Raw genomic sequence first — 19,156 nt, forward strand, 5'->3', positions numbered from 1 at the left:
TATTGAGCCTTTTGATTTGAGTGATAAGTATGAATTGTTGTGATTTATTGGGCTTTTGATGGGAAAACCCAACAACATATTATATAAAAAGCTAGGTCTCCTTCCCAAAACATACATAAGCAATATACATACATATCCAAGTTATCACATTTTGGTTTTGAGTGTTATTGGGTAAGAAGGCTAGCTTCACATATTGATAATCGATCAAATTTAGAGTTAGATCGATATCAACTATGACATATCAGATTTGTCTGTATTCTCAAATCTTTTAATTATTGTATTCTATAGCCTATATATATATGGAGTTGGATAACTGTGTTGATATTTGATTGATTAATTGCATGGATATAAAGTTAAAATTTGTGTAATTAATCCTATTAATTGGTCACCTACAAAATATATGTCTAAATCGTTCCCAAAATAAAAAACTCCTAAAAACCTTATTTTTGCGATTTGAGTGTTAATACACATTTTTTAAGCAAGATAACCATCGGTATTTATTTTTGTGTCTTTTTTAGCTCCATCCATCCCTTTTTGGCTAAAGGTAACTAATATAATCAGTCACTCACATAATATGTGCCTAAGTCAAACCTAAAATGGAAAAATCTCAAAACCCTAATCATTACGAATTTTTTTATAGGCCATCCATGAATTTTTTGTGGGATAACCATCAATTATTTTTAAGGTGCTTTTTGCACCATCCATCTCCTCTTGGTAGAAGGTGGATGACATGATCTCTTAGTAAGATAACCATCAATAGTTTACAAGCCTTTTTTTGAACAATCCATGTCATCATAGCAAAAGGTAGATGATGTGATTGGTCATCTACAATAATTGTGCTTTAATCGGTCCCAAAACAGAGAAATCCTAAAAACTTTAGTTTTTTGGTGTTTTTTTTTTTTTTTTTGTGGGTTATAGCACATGAACCTTGATTGTGGGATAACCATTGGTATTTTTTTATCCTTTTTTTGCACTATTCATCCTCTCTTGGCCAAAGGTAGATGATGTGATAAATCACCTGCAAAATTTGTCCCTAATTCATTTCCAAAATAGGGAAATCCCAAAAATCCTAGTTTTTGTGGTTTTTTATGGGATAGAGCACATGATTTTTCTTGTAAAATAACCATCAATAATTCTTGAGTTGTATTTTGCATCATCCATCGACTCTTGGCTAGAGATAGATATTGTGATTAGTCACCTATGATATTTGTGCTTATATTAGTCTTGAAATAAACAAATACAAAAACCCCAATTTTCACAATTTTTTTTTGTAAACTATAACACACATTGTTTTTGTGGGATAACCATAGGTAGTTTTTGAGCCATTTATTGCACCATCCATCCTCTCTTTGCCAGAGTTAGATGATGTGATCAGTCAACTATACCTAAATTGGTCCCAAAATAGAGAAATCCCAAAAACTCTAAGCAATGTGAGATGCCTATATATACCAAATATCTTTCATGTTTTACTAATGTAAGATTTGCTCAAAAGTGTTATATATGTTGAGGTTTGCACCGTTGCTTAAAAGGACACATGAGTGGCTTGGACATCATTTGTAATATTCTAGTCCAATAGTCAAAACTACTATAAAGATATTATTCATTTTGTATGCATAATTTATCACAGTTTTGTTTTTAAATTTTATAACCCAAAATGTATCTTGACAACTTAAGAGCTTACAGACTATTTAAATAGTCTTATCCCATAGTGTTTTAAAGACACAAGATTTGTCTAAGGGTGTTACATGAAAAGTACCGGTAAATTGTGATTTCTCAAAGATCTTTTGTATAACCATTCATCCCATTTCAATTGATCACAAAGCACAATGAATAATTTTGAATGACCATGAAAGGAAATTAATTTGAATTGCTTATTCGATGTTTATTTCTTAAACGACTATTAGCTGGAGGGAGCTTTCATGACATTAATAGTAGGATAATGAGCTTAAATTTCTCCATCCCAGAACGCCTGGATTGATTTATATGGGCCTTGCTCTGATACTGTAAACTCAGCAGGATTTCCTCGGCTTTGTGGAATTTGTTCTATCTTGTCCAGCTCTTCTTGATTTAATTTCCAATCAAATATATCTAGATTCTCTTTCATTCTCTCTTGGTTAAAGCTCTTCACAAGAACACTTACTCCCTGCTCGTAAACCCATCGAAGACAAACCTTCACATGCACCAAATTAAAATAGTTAATTAATAAGCTACTGTAAATGTTCTCACACACACACACGCAGATATATATATATGTGTGTGTGTGTGTGTGTATAATCCCATTGACAATCCCTAAAACTTTCGGGTAAAGCTGGCTAAAACCCCAATTTTTGCAAATTTTATAGGTTATGACACATGGACCTTGAGTTTCGGGATAAAGCTAGGCCAATATTATGCTGTTTTTCACCCTATCTACCCTCTCATAAGTAAATATAGATAACTTAATTGAGAATTCCCAAAACCTGTGAACACAATTGGCCAAAATCTACGATTTTGCAAAACCCCCTATTTTTGTGGTTTTTATGGGTTTTAACACATGGACCCCAGGGTGGGATAGCTTTAAACTGTTTTTTAGGCCCTTTTTGCCCTACCTATCCTCTCAAGGGACGATTTTATCCACATTGATTGAAAATTAAGTTGAATGTAGGTATATAAGTGTGAGGAATAATATCACCCTTTGAGTTAGTTTTTTGGGTAGGAGACCTAACACTTTAGCGGAGTCAACAAGGTATTGCCTTCTCTACTCTCGATTGGTTAGGGAGTTACCAGTTTGGAGGCCTAATTAGGGGAAGGTTTCGCCTTCTTTCCTGCTGATTAGCTGGGGAAATACTGGTCTGGAGGCCCATTTGAGGGAATGTTTCGTCTTCTTTAATTCGGTTGCTTGGTTAAGGGGAGGTTTTGTTATAAGTGGTGATCACTCAAGTCACCCGTTGAACTAGCTTTTTGGGTGGGAAAGACACTTATGAAGGCCTTAAAAAATATATACCCATACGAAGGACTCATGGAGGCCATAACAATATATATGCAACCCATGTGAAGAACTCATGGATAAGGTGTCAGTTTGAATTGGCAGAGACTTCGAGACATGGGATCAAGATTCTCCGGACTAAATTACAAATATTCAGGAACAAGTTGTCATTTTTTAATTATTTCATAAAGACTTGGAGATTCGTGATCAATTTTCCTTGCTCTATTTTACAACTTTTTAGTGGACTGCTTTCATGAGGCTTTCACGTGCATGGAGTCTTGTGCACAATTTAAGTCATCTACGTTTATAAGTAGGAGAGAAATTTTCACCCTTTGAGTTAGTCTTTGGGTTGGGAGAGACCAATAACACCTAACTCTATTATCAAACCATGATTGTAACAATTTTATCCAAAAGTCGTTATAAGTGACTGATTTATGTGGAACTTCAACCAGTAACTAGTTATCCCTGATATAGTTAGTTATGAGGAGTATTGAATCGATAATCTAATGTGTGCGTAAAAGAGGTTGTTGGGTTATCCCAACTTGGGCGAGACTTAAAATAAATTCAATCATGTACCTGAGCGACTGACTTCCCTTTGGCACTTGCAATCTCTTTGAGCACTTCAGATTCCATGACTCGGTTAGTTCCCCAAAGTGCTCCTTTGGCTCCTAATGGCGAGTAAGCCGTTATATGAATGCCCTTTTCCTCACAAAACTTCCTAAGCTTTTTCTGTTGCCAAACTGGGTTCAACTCCACCTTTCATAGAAACAAAAACATACAGGGATAAACAACTCAACTTTGAGGGTTTTTTTTTTTTTTTTAAAACCAAAATTATTATTATTATTATTTTTTGTTTTAGAAGTAAGCGGAGGGAAAGTGAAAGTTTAATCCTCTCTGCAGGAAATCTGAAAGTTTGGTAGCTCCAAGTGTTAACATCCCAATATTAAAATCTGTTAAAGAATTGACAAACTTGATTGACAGCAGGAGGGATCTTCGCAATTGCAAGCAACTCCTCGAGCTTCTTGCAGGAAAAGTTGCTGACTCCTATGGATTTTGTAAGACCAAGCTTTTGGCATTCCTCCATGGCTCCCCAAACAGACTCAAAGTCCATTTTGATGATATCCTCTTTCTTCATTGAAAGGCTTGAATCTGAACCAGGCCTCAAGCTTAAGGGATAATGAATAAGATAGAGATCAAGGTACTCCAATCCGAGATTCCTGTATTCAACAAAATATTGATTACAAATCGGGTTTTCTATCGAAGGGATAGAAATTTAAGAAATGATCACCAAATGAATCAAACTTTCAGATTTTCGAACAAAACTTTCACTATTGAAAGTTAGATGCTTTTTATAGAAAAGAAATAAAGTTGGGTCGTTTAATGGCTACGTTACTTGAGAGTGGTTTGCAGTGCGGGGACGACAAGGTGACCATGGGCATTGTTCAGCCACAGCTTGGAAGTGATGAAAAGCTCATCGCGAGACTTTATAAGGCCAAGGCGTAAAGCTTCGGCTATGGCTTCACCAAGAGGCTGCTCGCAGAGGTAAAGTGCAGCTGTATCAAAATGTCTGTAGCCGAGTTTAATAGCATAGAGAGTTGATTCTTTTACCGAGTTGGTTGAGTTGAATGGATATTCAGCTGTGCCGAAGCCTAAAAGAGGAAGGGCTTTGCCATTGGAGGGCAAGGTTATGACTGGAACGCTCACCATTTTCTCAGGCTATTTCAGTCACTAATATTATTACTTTTATGGTGTAGTGTGGCTTCTACTCGGGAGTGTGATGGTTTTATAAGTGAAGGGTAGGGCCAAGGAAAAGTCTATCCTCTATTAAAAGTAGATACGATCTGAACTAATTTAACTCAAATTATTGAATCTATCAATCGATTTAAATGAGTTGAACTCGAATTAGTGCTTTAAATTAATAACTTGGTATCTTATTGACAACTTTTTGATGATATTATAAAGTAGTTTAAACGAGCTTAAACTGACCTTTAGTTTAGCTCGACTCGGCTTGGATCTTAATCCACCTCAACCCATCACTTTTCCGTTATATGATTTATTTATTTTTTAGTAATGTGAATCTCTTACTTGAGTTGGATTACTCATTTTAGGTCTAATCAAGTTTCACATTTTGTTGAGAGTGACATTTTCAACCTAGTCAACTTGAGCTGACCACGACGAGTAGGGGAGAGTCTCAGATCTAATGAACATTTATACACCTACTTTAATAAATAAATTAAAAGTTTAATCTTAATATACCTCATTTTAATAATTAGGTCAAAAGTTTGTTTTTGTAGGTCTTTTCCTAATTTCAAATTCATGTGCTCTTGTTGCTTGAGTCCCACCTATGCTTACTCAAACTACCCTGGGGGTAAACAAAAATCTTTTGCATGAGTTGTTCCTGATTCTAAGTTATTAAATTATCGATCTACTCATGGTATTCAATATACATGTGGAAATCATAATCTAAGGACTTCCCACATGGAATATCTATTATTCAAAGATTTTTGGTGGATACAAGAATATCAAATGATCTTTGGTATTAGTTGTTCCTGAATTTAAGTTGATAAATTAAGTTTTGATTTTAAAAAAGGCCAAATGATATTTTCCATCAAAGGTTCGATGAAATAACATATTCTCATCTTTTATTTGAAAAAAAAAATGTTTTATCCGTTTGTTAAAATCAATTGCTAGTTTTAACGCTCAAAGTATATTTATATTATTTTATCCAAATATCATTATATTGGGTGTAAATGTCATTTTTCAAAACTTATTAGGGTCAAATGGACATTACCTCCTATTTTGTTTAATAAATTATTATATTCACTTTATATATTTTCATAAGATATTTATAGTTTTAATATGTCATTTGCACCCGTACTTTATTACATTTCATTCATTTCTTTTGGATTGTAATTATAATTTTTGAAACTACTAAAGAATATATTAAAAATTTAAAAATTTTGAAGACACTCCAAACTTTTTATAATTTTAAAACATCTCTAAAATTTTAGTAAATTACAATTTAGCATAAATATATAATTATATATTATTGACACCTCAATTTATATTTGTATTAGAAATTTTTTATTTTTAATTAAAATTAATATAAATTATGGACATAAAAGTTATTTAATAAACTTTTGGGGTATAATGTTATTTAGCTAGCCCTTTTTTTTCAATATTTTTATTAAAAAAAATTTAAAGTCATTTCGCCTTTAAACAAGTCTCAATATTGATGTGAAAAAGGAATGCTTTTGGAGATGGGAAATTGAAATTTTTACCCTCTTTTTTAAATGTGTATACAAATATATCACACATCTCAAACCTTAAACAAAAATATCACAACAGTAATTTATTTCCTTAAATTACAGACTATAAAATTATTCGGTTAAATTATGTAAAATCAAATATTTAATAATTATTAATAAAATAAATTATAGATTATAATTATAAATTTTTTTCATAAATAACTTACATGTGTGTGTATATATATATATATATATTGCAATCAAATTGCATTAATATAAATATATATACATATATATTATTTTGTTTTGAGGGGAATAAAGCATATATAATAATTTAATATTTTAATATATATTTTACAATAAATTAAAATCTTGGATGAGAGTATATATATAATAATTTAATATATATTTTATAATAAATTAGAATTCAAATGTAAACACATCTGGAAGAAAGGATGCATTGACAGAACGATTTAATGATTTAATATATATTTTATAATAAATTAAATTTTTTGAGAATAAAATAGGCACATGGGAGTATATATATAATAATTTAATATATATTTTATAATAAAAAAAATCTTGGAAAATCTTGAAAAACTGGCACACCTTGGAAGAAGCATGCATTGACAGAATGATTTAATGTATATTTTATAATAAATTAAAATATTTGAGAATAAAATAGGCATACGGGAGTATATATATAATAATTTAATATATATTTTATAATAAAATAAAAATCTTGGAAAACTGACACCCTTGGAAGAATCATGCATTGACAGAATGATTTAATGTATATTTTATAATAAATTAAAATTTTTGAGAATAAAATAGGCATATGGGAGTATATATATAATAATTTAATATACATTTTATAATAAAATAAAAATCTTGGCAAAATCCTGAAAACTGACACACCAAGCAGAAACATGCATTGACAGAGAATTATTCATTAATTAAAGTCTTGAGAATTGAGTATATATAATAAATTAATATATATTTTCCAAAAAAAAAATTAACCTTGGAAGTAGAGATGCGTTAGAACCGTATAAAATAATTTGTATCATAAAAGACAAAAAAAACGCACACTTGTTTGTATAGTTTATATGAGTTTTCTTTCTTTCAATTTATGTGAATTAATAAGAGGGAGAAAGAAAAGTTAATACAAACCCAATTAGCCATTGTTGGGAGAAGAAGAAGATGTCTAGTAGATTGACAACAAAAAAGAGAAGATAATAGGTTAGAGTCATTCACTTTCAGAATAAAAAGGAGCGGATTTGTTCCTCTTTTATGTATAGGAAACTGTTTATGTTAAAGAAACGTGTTTCCCTTTTATTTAAAATTACCAAAATGACCCCAAAAAGTTTTATACCAGTTTCACGTCTTTCCAAAAATCAAAACGTTTCAAATTCATGGAAACGCACACTCCTGTGTGTTTCCATGCTTCTTAGGCAACAGGGGGCACAAGGCCAAGAGAAGAGGGGGCAGCATCAAAAGTGGAGGGTAGGAAAGCATATCAGAACCAACCCAAAACTCGTCTTGAGAGTTTAAGTAGCTTAACGATCAAATCCTCCTAAGGGGGTATTTGGTTTAGGTAATATTTTATTACTAAAACAAGAAGATTACTTTGGAGATAAATTACTGATAAAATTATTAGGTATAAATGATTATTACGTTTGATAAAATTTGATAAAAATAAATGGTATAAATAATTAATATGTTTGGTTAACAGTAATAAAAGAATACTAATAAATTATTTTACTTAAATACCCTTGAATATAATTATTTTTAAATATTTTAAAATTATTTGTTATATTAATTAAAAATAAATTTATTTTTTTAAATTAATAAATAATAATATAATTATAACAAATCAAGATTACCTTAGTAATCTTTTACTACTTAAGATGAATGTGGTAATCAAATTACTATATATATTATTTGTCACATCAGCATTGGTAATAAAAGATTACTGTAATATTTTATTATTAACAAACCAAACAAGGTAATATAAATAATAAAATATAGATTACCAAGGTAATCTTTAAAATATCTCAACCAAACGCCCCATAAGGGTATTACATATATCCTTTTTATGGGATTCGGACTTAGCGTTTTCGCTGAAGTTTGTCCCATCATTGTTTAAGAGGATATGTAGACCCACTTTGATACCATTTTTTTAACATCCCTCGTCCATCAAATCCTCCTAAGTACACCCCTTTATGGAACTCAGACTCAATGTCTTCGCTTAAGTTTGCCTCATCATCGTTTAAGAGAACACACAGACCCATTCTGATACTATTTTTGTAATATCTTGGTCCAATAACCTCAGTCATTATTAAAATATTATTTACTTTGGATACATAATTTATCATGGTTTAACTTTTTAACTTTATAACCAAAAACATATTTTGACAGTTTTAAGAGTTCATAAATTATTTATTTAGTCAAATTCTTCCACTTTTAATTGATGTGAAATACATAGGCAAAATATAGATATACTCAATATCTCTATCTTGATTTGTTGACGTAGGATTAGACTAAAGTTAGAAAGAAGAACAGAATGCAACATAGGGAGAGGACAGTGCCACATTACATGTAGGGCTGGATTCGAGCCGAGCCGAGCCGAGTTTGGCTCGACTCGAGTTCAGCTCGACTCATTTTTCATATCAAAACGACATCGTTTTGTATATATATATAGAGATCAAAACGACGTCGTTTTGTATAAAAAATTTTTAAAAAAAATATACCGAGCCAATCTGAGCCAGCTTGAGCTCGATCGAACCGAGCAGAGCCCGGCTCGTTTCGGTTTGAACCGAGTCGAGTCGAGCTTGAGCTCGAGTTAACTTGGCTCGAGTCCAACCCTAACTACATGCGCCACGCGGAGGAACGAGACCAGTAGTACAGGAGAGAAGCTCAGAAAAAAATTAAAAAGAAGCCCAAACAACAACACACCAGCCCGGCCCATAACCACACACCCACTGCTCAGGAGAGAACACACCACACACGCCAAGAAAGACCGAAGGGAAAGGGACCTCGGCCCTCCAACCACCCGAAATACAAGCCCACTGGCACAAGGACCAGCTCGGCAGAGAAAGACTAATGAGGGTACGCCAGCACAACACCTTTAAAACACAGAAGAAACCCGCGCAAAGCAGAGAGGAAGCGCCAGGCACAGACACCTAGTCCCGACACACGCTGCCTAGCAGATCGGAAAAGGCTGCCCGAACCTGCAGCCGAGGAAGAAGGAAAGGACCAACCCAGCAGAACAGACCAGCAACACAGGCCCAACCACCGAGAAAGACCAAAGCTCCACCAAAAGTAGCCCCCAACGAGCAACTAAAGAACCAACACACAGTCAAGGGAGGCCCCAACGGTGCCACGAGACAAACACCAGACAACCAAGCAGAGAGAACACACAGATCAGGACCAAACGGGAGGAGGCACAGCGAAGCATCAGGGACACAACCAAGCAGAGAAGAGGACAAAAGCAAAAGTTAACAAAACAAGCAAGCCGAAGCCTAACTGAAACGCCTTACCCGACTGACGAGACGACAACCCATACAGTTACATTGCGCCAAAAGTAGTCAGCAGAAACTTTGGAAAAGTTCTTCTAAATCAGCCCCCCAAGAGATTTTTCATCTGCACTTCCAAGCGAAATAGGTCAGCACGTATTAATCAATGTTCTTAAATAGTTTGACGGGCTAGCTTGATGGTTAACGGTTTGACCAAGTTAATCAGTTTAATTGATTAATTTTAATTTAAACTATTATAATTGAATAAACTAATATTTTTACAACATTATATAATTATTTTATTAATTAATAAGAATATTATTTATTAAACATTTTCAAATTTATCATATATTTAAATATGATTATTTATAATGATAATATAATATATAATATTAAAATACAAATAATTTATATAAATTTCATTTGGTCCATAATAAATTTTTAACTCCAAATTTTAATAATATAAATTCTTCTATATTTAGAATCAAGTATGAATAAAAATTCTTATATACTGAAATTTTATATTATTCATATAACAAATTTATATAAATTATACCAAGCTTGTTTTTACCAAATTATTTAACTAAATTAATTCAAAATTATACCTAATACCAAGCCTACCTTCTGCCAGTGTAAAACATTAATAAAGTTGTTACGTTTGAAACTTGAGATTTGAAGTTTGATGGAGCCATCCATGTGAGAGGTTTTCTGGTTTTGACTTTTATAATGATACCTAATACATAGCATACCTTTTGCATCATACCTAGCTTCACTTCTACATATATATGGTTAATAAAGAAGATGTTGGGGAGTGCCCCTGCAAGGTTTAAATCATTTAAAAATGTATTAATATTTTATTTAAACTAAAACATGAGTTTGTGAATTCACCGAATCAATCAACATCAATTTTGGGTTTGAATCAAGAGCTGAATTCAACAACTCAAACTTGAAAATCTAGTTGAGCCACAAGTTAATCACAAATGACTCAACTATCATAGTGATACTTTAACCTCAACTTGTTTGTAACCCTAAGTTGGCTTCATACAAAAAAAACATTCAAGTGAAATTGGACATCTAAGAAGCATAGAAACAGAGAAAGAAACACGAATACATGGAAACAAGCCTATTAAAATGATTTTTTTTAAATATTAAAAATATAAGAATTTGATGTGACCAGATTTATTTAGAACTAAGAAATGAAAAGGAAGAGAAGTTGATGTCTAATATATAAAGGTTTGATTTGATATAAGGAAGAGATGAAGCTTGATTTGAAAAGTTAGACCTAAGGTGTCAATTAGGGCGAGTTAGCCCACAACTCTGTCCAAAGCCTCGAAAAATAGCTTAGTTTGAAAGGGTCAACTCATTATTGTAGTATATTGAGCCCAACCCATGAGCCTACGCATTAAGCCTATGAGTCGGTCTAACTTAGCTTGTTATTGTTGCAGCATTTGAAAAAAAAATTAAATGAAAACGGTTGGCTTTTGCTTGTGTAGAAGTGGTTCAAATAGCTATTGGCTTCTCTCTCCCTCTAGTCTTTCTTGTCCTAGTTCCCTATCTCCCCTGCCATTGGGAATTGGTTGTTTCACTAAACCTTGGGTGAGAAATAGTCTTTTGGCCTTTCTTTGCAGGTAGACTTTGTCTAGTTGTGTCAAGTAAGTCTAAGTAGACATGCTGTAGCTGTCATCATACATCAAAAGTCGTTGTTGTATAAGAGTCTATGAGTAAGTTTTTCCAATCAGAAGAATGTGGAAATGTTTTATGAATCGTTGGTAGCACATAGTTGTTATTTACTACACATGTTATACTTACGCATAGTTTTTATTTTCTGAACTAACTCTTTTCCTTATTGCAACTTTTGTCGGAGGACGTGGAACATTAAGATTGAAGCAAGGCATAAGGAATACACCTTCTTTAACCAAAGTTCTCGGTTGCATATGCTTCTTTGCAACCTTAACTGAAAAATATTTCTGGTTTTCCACCCCTCCTTGAAATCGATGCTGGAAGTGGATGGTGTAATGTAAAACTTCACAATCTCATATTATTGACTGAAAATAGAAAAATCATTGAATCTTTCTATTTGAATTGAATCTCTCCGTGTTCAATAATAAGAAAAGAAATAACAAGTTAGTTGTGTTTAAAATCACCTGGTTATATATAACCTTACAAATATTCAAACTTGAAATAACCAAAGCCAAAGTTCAAGCAATTGATCTAGGTAGGAGTAATCAAACCATAATTAAGAAGTAACTGCAATTAAATGAAAAGTAACAGTAATTACATATCAGCAGCAACAATAGCAAAATATCAGCAGTAAACAGCAGCAAGATATTCTTCATACAGCCACAGATATAAAACCCACGAATTCAATGAATTTATTCAATGAAACACCCGTCCTAAGATTTTAAACCGCGGTTGTTCAAACTGGATCGAAACCACTCCTCAATTTGTTCAACATTCTGCCATAATTTGGAGATTCATTCTTCTACACTTCTACTATTGGAACGCGTAATCTGCACTTGGAATGTCTGCTCCAGAATTCGAGTCCCTATCCGATACTCAACAGGCATTATGAATTTCCAATTAAGGAGGCAAGATATTTCACTTTTCTTTGTCATTAATCTAAACAATTTTAGCAAGCAGCAGGCAAGACAACTTGAAAGCCATCAGAAATATCTTTTTCAGGATAGTCAATCAGTCAAGTCTTTTGACACTACTAATTAATAATAGAGAAGAAAATGAGAAGTTCACGTTTGACTTTGGATAACCTAGATTCCAGCCACACTGAGTACCAAGATGAGTTGGCTTTCGTTCAGCTTAAATTTATTATAGTAAATTTGAGTTTAATTCAAATTGATTGGAGTTATCATTAAAAGTTATCGTAAGATAAATAGTATTATTAATAAGATAAATAATACTATTGAAAAGATAAATAACGTCGTTGCTGAGACTATGTTAGGATCTCAAGTGTAAAATATGAAATTTGAATCTCACATTGAAAAGTATGAGATTCTAATATAAGGTTTATATAACCTTAGGCTTTTCAATCTTAATAACTAATTTTTGAATTGTGATTTTTTTAAGATTCATATCATTTGATAAAACCTAAGACCCTTAGGTTTTATCAAAGAAAATTGAAAAGAAAAATAGAAATTTGATCACTTTGAGGGGATCAACCTCCCTATTTTTCTTTTTAATTCTTTTTCAATTTTCTTTGATAAAACCCTAGGGTTTTATCAGTTGGTATTAAAGATGTTCTCTTAGGGTTTCTCAATCTTACTCAATGGCTATTGATAACTCCATGAAATCACAACAAGAAGCTGTTAAGGCAGAAGTTGATAGTATATTTAATTATTTAAGGAAGAGTTTGCACAACGAGATTAGTGATTTCAAGAAAAATTTGCTTGAAAATAGATGGAATTTTGATTTTGCTAGCAAACAACCAAAGCAATATGAAGTTGCAGGTAAAGGCTACCAAGAGTATGATAATAGCTACACCTGCATGAAAGAAGAGTTCATTGAAGGAGAAAATGAAACAAGTGAAAAACGTTATCAAGATGCCAAATCCAATCCAAAACATAACCCAACCCAATTCACTTCTTCAAATTACATCATTTGTCCAAACTTAATCTATAACTCAAACACTTATAATCCAATTCCAGGCCTAACTTATCATATCAACTCAAACCAATACCAACCTAGTGTAATCTCTTTACTACTAAAACCAAGCCCAATCATTAGACTTGACCCAAATCCAATCCCTTTAAAACTAAAACCAAGTCCAATCATTTGACTTGACCCAAAACCTAATTGATTGCACCTAAATACAGCTCTCCAAAATTTATTACTAGTCAACCTTGAGGACAAGGTTGTATTGAAGAGGCGCAGACTATTAAGATACCTTCTTTTTAGGGATTTGAATCCTAATTGTCTAATTTGGTTTTTCCTAATTATAGTAGTACTAATATATTATCCTAATTATAATATAAATATTATATTATATTTGATTTCCTTATTAGAATTTCCTAGTTGACTAAGAATTAGAAATACTATATATATGTAATGCCTTTTGGCTATTTTAAATCAATCAATAAGCAATAACAATATTATTCAAGCCTTTGGCTATTTGGAGGTTGATTCCCACCCAAGGTTTGGTGTAAACCCAAACTCACACTCACTAATTTTTGAAAACCTAAATATTCATCTATCTGTTACATTTTACTATTACTATCAGAGGAAAAAATGTCATTTAAAAATTTTATTTAAAGAAAGAATATTTTATACCCATTTCCCACCTTATTTTTTAAAATTAACAATTTTCCTCAACTTAAGTTAAAAAATTACTTTTTCACCCCATCATCTAGGTTTTCTAGGATTTGCATATTTTAAGGTTTTCAATTGCCTCCCTCAAATTTCAAAACATTACACTTATACCCCCAAAAAATCATTTCCTCTTTCCAGTGGTTCACTCTGACATAGAAACCACCAAAAATTTTCATGTATAGGTTTTTACAAGTTTGCATAGATTTGTGTGATGTCGTTTGACTAATCTAAGTGTTAGCCAATGCATAGATTATGACATCAATTTTTGATGATTTTCGTATCGAAAAACCATCGGGGATGGAGGGGAGATGTCATTGGAGTAAATCATCAAGAAGAACGGTCACTAGAAAGATAGAATGAAGTTTTAGGGGTGTAAGTATAATGATTCAAACTTTGAGGGGGTGGTGTTAATTCTAAAATATAAAACCCTAGAAACCCCAAATGATGGGGGTGAAAATGTAACTTTTTAAAATTAAGTTTAGGGGAAAATAGTTAATTTTCAAAACTAATGTGGGAAAAAGAAATAAAGTTTTCTTTGTTTAAATAAAATTTCTAAATGACAATTTTACCCCTAACTATAACAACCAAAATTAACAGATAAATGAGTATTTAAATTTTCAAAAATTAGTGAGTGTGAGTTTAGGTTTACACCAAATCTTGGGTGGGAATAAGTCTTTTGGCCAAATAATAATGGCATTGTTCCTAAGAATTCTAATTTTTTGCAATATATATATATATATGTATGTATGTATGTATGTATGTATGTATGTATATGGATTTTAAATTAATTGCCCAAAATTATAGGGACTTAAGAAAAATGTCCCAATTTCAAGGATTTTAGTTTTTAAATACCAAGAATAACTTTCATCACTTTTATAAAAACTCTCACCCTCTTCCATTCTTCACACCATTCATATTTTAAATTTCACTCAATATCTCACATTGCGGGCTTATTTGGAAGGAAGAAAATTTATGTTTCTAAGTTCAAATCGAAAAAAATTGATTCATGATAATAGTGTATTTATATGAATCTTAACCAAAAACCTAATTTATTTGTTAAATTATACTTACATAGAATTGTGCTATGAAATGATTCTTAGAAAAATATATGAGACATTTTGATATTAAACAATGTATAAAGGTGTTAAATAAAATGTTAAAAAAAAAATAGAGACATCTTGATATTAGACAATATATAAGAATGTTAAATGAAATGTTAAAAAATAGGGGCATGTAATATTAGAATAATATAAGGGGAATTTTGATATAAGACAATATTTGAGGCTGTTAAATGAACTGTTAAGAAAATATAAAAGACATTTTGACATTAGACAATGTATGAGGGTGTTATATGAAATGTTAAAAAAATATAGAGAACATTTTAATATTAGAAAATGTATCAAAATGTTAAATAAAAATTGTCAAAATAAGTAACAATGTGGGGTTAAATGAAATTTGCCAATATATATGGTGTATATGGAACTTTTTTTTGAATTTTGGAAACTAAATTGATATTTGGCCAAGTTACGCATAAATTGATATTGATATTTAAATATGGAGTTATTATAAAACGCTTTTGGGGTAAATTAATAACATAATTCTTGTCAAATTGATCATGAAAATCAAGTTGATTATATTGGAAAAGTTTAATGTGAATTTTTGTAATAAATATTATTTTTACCAATATTGGATTAAGTATTGAAATGATAGGTTATGTTGTTGTTCATTATGAAGGAGAATGGATTTAAAGTAATCAGAACATAATGAAATACGTTACAAGTCATCAAAAAGTGGTTAAAATTCGATTTGAAATAACACTTGAAGGATTTATCTAGTTATTGAGTGAAAAAAGTGGTATTGATTCGATCGGAAACAAGATTTAGCTATGCCAAATGTCTCGACCTAGACTACCCTATAAAAATAAAAAATGATGAAGATGTTAAAGGTCTAATTGATATGTCTAAATACTTTGAAGGATGTATTCCAATTTTTGTTGCATGTACCCTCATTGAAGTACAAGAAAAAAAAAGAAAGCAGTGGAAATGATGATAGTGAATTGAAACAAGAATCTGATAGGGAAAACTTTATAGATTTTTGTAATGATGCATTGTATACTATTGAAGAACGGGTTCATGGAGACAAAGAGAGCATTCTAAATGAGGGTGACTTTGATGTGAATGAGATGATTTATGTTTCTCTTGATGAGTCAAACTTTAAGGAGACATCACATGTTAACTATGATATTAGTAGTCTCTAACTTGCAAATCCTTTTCGAGGTGGCAGAAATTATGCTAGACCATTTTTTGATAATATCTCCACTAATCCATTTAAATGGCTACTTAATTTTTCTCTGCAATTTTCAACATCAAGTGATGCAAGATCGGTGCAAGAGGGGAACGTTGTAAAAATTAGTGACCTATTTGATAATAAAAAACACTTGATAGATGCAATAGCTCAATTTGTATTGGAGAAAGGATTCCATTATAGAGTGGTCAAGTTAGACATGGGGAGATGGATAATTAAGTGCAATAATCAGCAATGCGAATGGTATGCAATCAGAAGAAGATTAAAACCCAGTAACTTATTCCAAATCCGTTTTATGAATCCTATGCACATATGTTCAAGTGATCAGATAAAGCCATATCATAGGCAAACCGGGGCTTGAGCTTTAAACCAATTAATGAAATCAAAGTTTGTGTTGGTTAATCATATTTATCGGCATAAGGAGATCATTATCGATATCATTAACAGGTATAAAGTTGATATATCATATTCATAGGCTTGGTGGGCAAAAATTGGGCATTACAATAATTGATAGGCTTACCCAAAGAGTTATTTATGTTCTTACTAGATTATTGTTACAATTTAAAACCTGCTAATCTAGGTACCATGACACATATACAAATAGACAATGAGCATCTCTTTTAGTACTTTTTCATGGCATTAGATTGTTGAATTTGTGCATTTCAATAACAAATTTGATCGATTATTTACATTAATGCTACTTTCTTAAAAGGTCGATATTTGAGATATTTATTTGTTGTCGAGGCCATGGATGTTAATAATTAGATCTACCTAATAGTTTTTGGTGAGGGAAAAAAGGAAGATCATCCAATGTGATCTTGGTTTTTGACAAAGCTTAAAGATTACATCAGTGAAGTAATAGAGTTGGTAATAATCTCATATCGACATCACACCATCTACTCTATTATGCTTGAGGTCTTTTCAAATATATACCATGGATGTTATTATTATCACCTTTTTTGTAACATGAAATCGAAGTAGAAGCGTAACTCAAAAGTCGATTGTTTATAATGGAAAACAGCTAAGGCCTATATATAGAGGTCTATTTTGAGGTCTTAATAAAAGCAATTGATGAGATACAACTTGAAATGAGCATTTATCTACGTGAGGTAAGGTATCATCGATGCAACAAAGCACGTTTTCAAGTCGTAGGTATAACATAATGACAACCACATCGTAGAGTTATTCAATGCACTTGTCAAATATGTGCAGGGTTTGCTCATCATGATATTAGTCAAGTTAATTCAGGACACCTTACAACAATAGTTTTACAAGAAGAGAAACCATGCAAGTATATATAGTTTTAATACTAAATATTTAATTGACCATGTTTTTCCACGCTTATGCTTATTTACTAATAGATATGTTGATGTTTTTAATATTGCAGCTGAATACACACACAAGGTTACACCATAGATAAAGGAGAAGCTTGGATGTCATGTGTTAAAGTCTATGAACTTAGAGGTGTGTCTAATTACAAATGTTTGGTATTAGGCTATAGGTTATGGATACATCTAGGGATGACAATTTGGACTCGACTTTAGAGGCCCCGACCCTAACGGGGAGGAGATTCCCCAATAAAAATAGGAAAAAATGTGAGGATGGGGACGAAAAAATCCCCGTAATCGGGGACGGGTCGGGGATGGGTCGGGGACGGGGATACATATGTCCCCGCCCCGCCCCATCCCTACCCCGTCTCGCCCCATCCCCTCCCCACCCCCTAAATCTAATATATTAATATAATAATTTCTAAAATATTAAGTTCTAGAAATTTTTTTATTATAATTTATTAAAACTATAACTTTAATTTTACTAATTTTTGAATTTTCAATTATCAGCTTTTACTAATTTTTAAACTATTAATCTAATATATTAAAAAAACCCTATAATCTCATTATCATAAAATGCAAATGTACTAAATTAATTCTATTTCAACTTCAAAACTTAATTAGAATTAAAATTTTGGGAGAATATGATTTATTTTATTTATTAAAATACATAAAGGAATTAAAATTTATATTTACGAGTATGGGGAGGGGATTTTTCCCCGCGGGGATGGGGAGGGGATTTTTTCCCACGAGGACGGGATGGGGATGGGGAGAAGATTTTTCCCTGCAGGGACGGGGAGGGGATAGGGAGGGGATTTTCCTTCACGAGGAAGGGACGGGGATTATTTTTTATCCCCGTAACGGGGACGGGACGGGGATGGGACAGGGACGGGGATTGATATCCCCTCCCCGCCCCTCCCCATTGCCATCCCTAGATACATCAACCTCGTGGGCTATTAGACCTCTAGATATTTTGATTATGCCAAAACTAAGTTTAAAGTTGTTAGTTAATATTTAATAAGCTAATTAAGTTTGGGATAAAATTCTTATGACTAAAATATGAGTGAAATTTATGTTTTCAATTTTTCATATATGAAACACCCGTCCTCAAATATGGGATGTTTGTCCCTTATGGGATACTGGTTACTCTGATCTTCTCATGCCCATCCTTGCAAGTTTGGAGCTCTCGAGAATTTTCTTTAAATAGATAAAGACGTTTGTCCAAGCTTAGAAGATGACCATGTGATGTTTGCCCTTCTCGAATGCATTTGAAAACTAATTTGGGATGGTCAAGAAAGTTAACATGGTAAGATGCTCGTTCTGGAAAAAGGGACATTGGTCCCTTGAGTGATGCATTTCAAAAAATTCAACCATTGGATGTCTAATTCAAAGCCATCAAAGTCAAAATATGTAAAAGGATGCCCATCCTTCAATAGAGGATGCCCATCCCATAATGTTTTCAAGGCCAAAACATTA

General features: G+C 32.1%; 1 protein-coding gene across 1 annotated transcript; it reads right to left on the minus strand.

Moving 5' to 3' along the window:
• Nucleotides 1-1,787: 1,787 nt before the first annotated feature.
• LOC123217693 (non-functional NADPH-dependent codeinone reductase 2-like) lies at nucleotides 1,788-4,672 on the minus strand. Its single transcript, XM_044638796.1, has 4 exons — nucleotides 4,359-4,672; nucleotides 3,936-4,182; nucleotides 3,542-3,721; nucleotides 1,788-2,170 (listed from the first exon to the last, which is right to left on the minus strand). The coding sequence occupies exons 1-4, from the start codon at nucleotides 4,670-4,672 to the stop codon at nucleotides 1,946-1,948; spliced, it is 966 nt and encodes a 321-aa protein (XP_044494731.1). The 3' UTR covers nucleotides 1,788-1,945.
• Between the last annotated feature and the right edge of the window lie 14,484 nt (nucleotides 4,673-19,156).

This window comes from Mangifera indica, chromosome 5 (assembly GCF_011075055.1).
Source record: "Mangifera indica cultivar Alphonso chromosome 5, CATAS_Mindica_2.1, whole genome shotgun sequence".
NCBI lineage: Eukaryota > Viridiplantae > Streptophyta > Magnoliopsida > Sapindales > Anacardiaceae > Mangifera > Mangifera indica.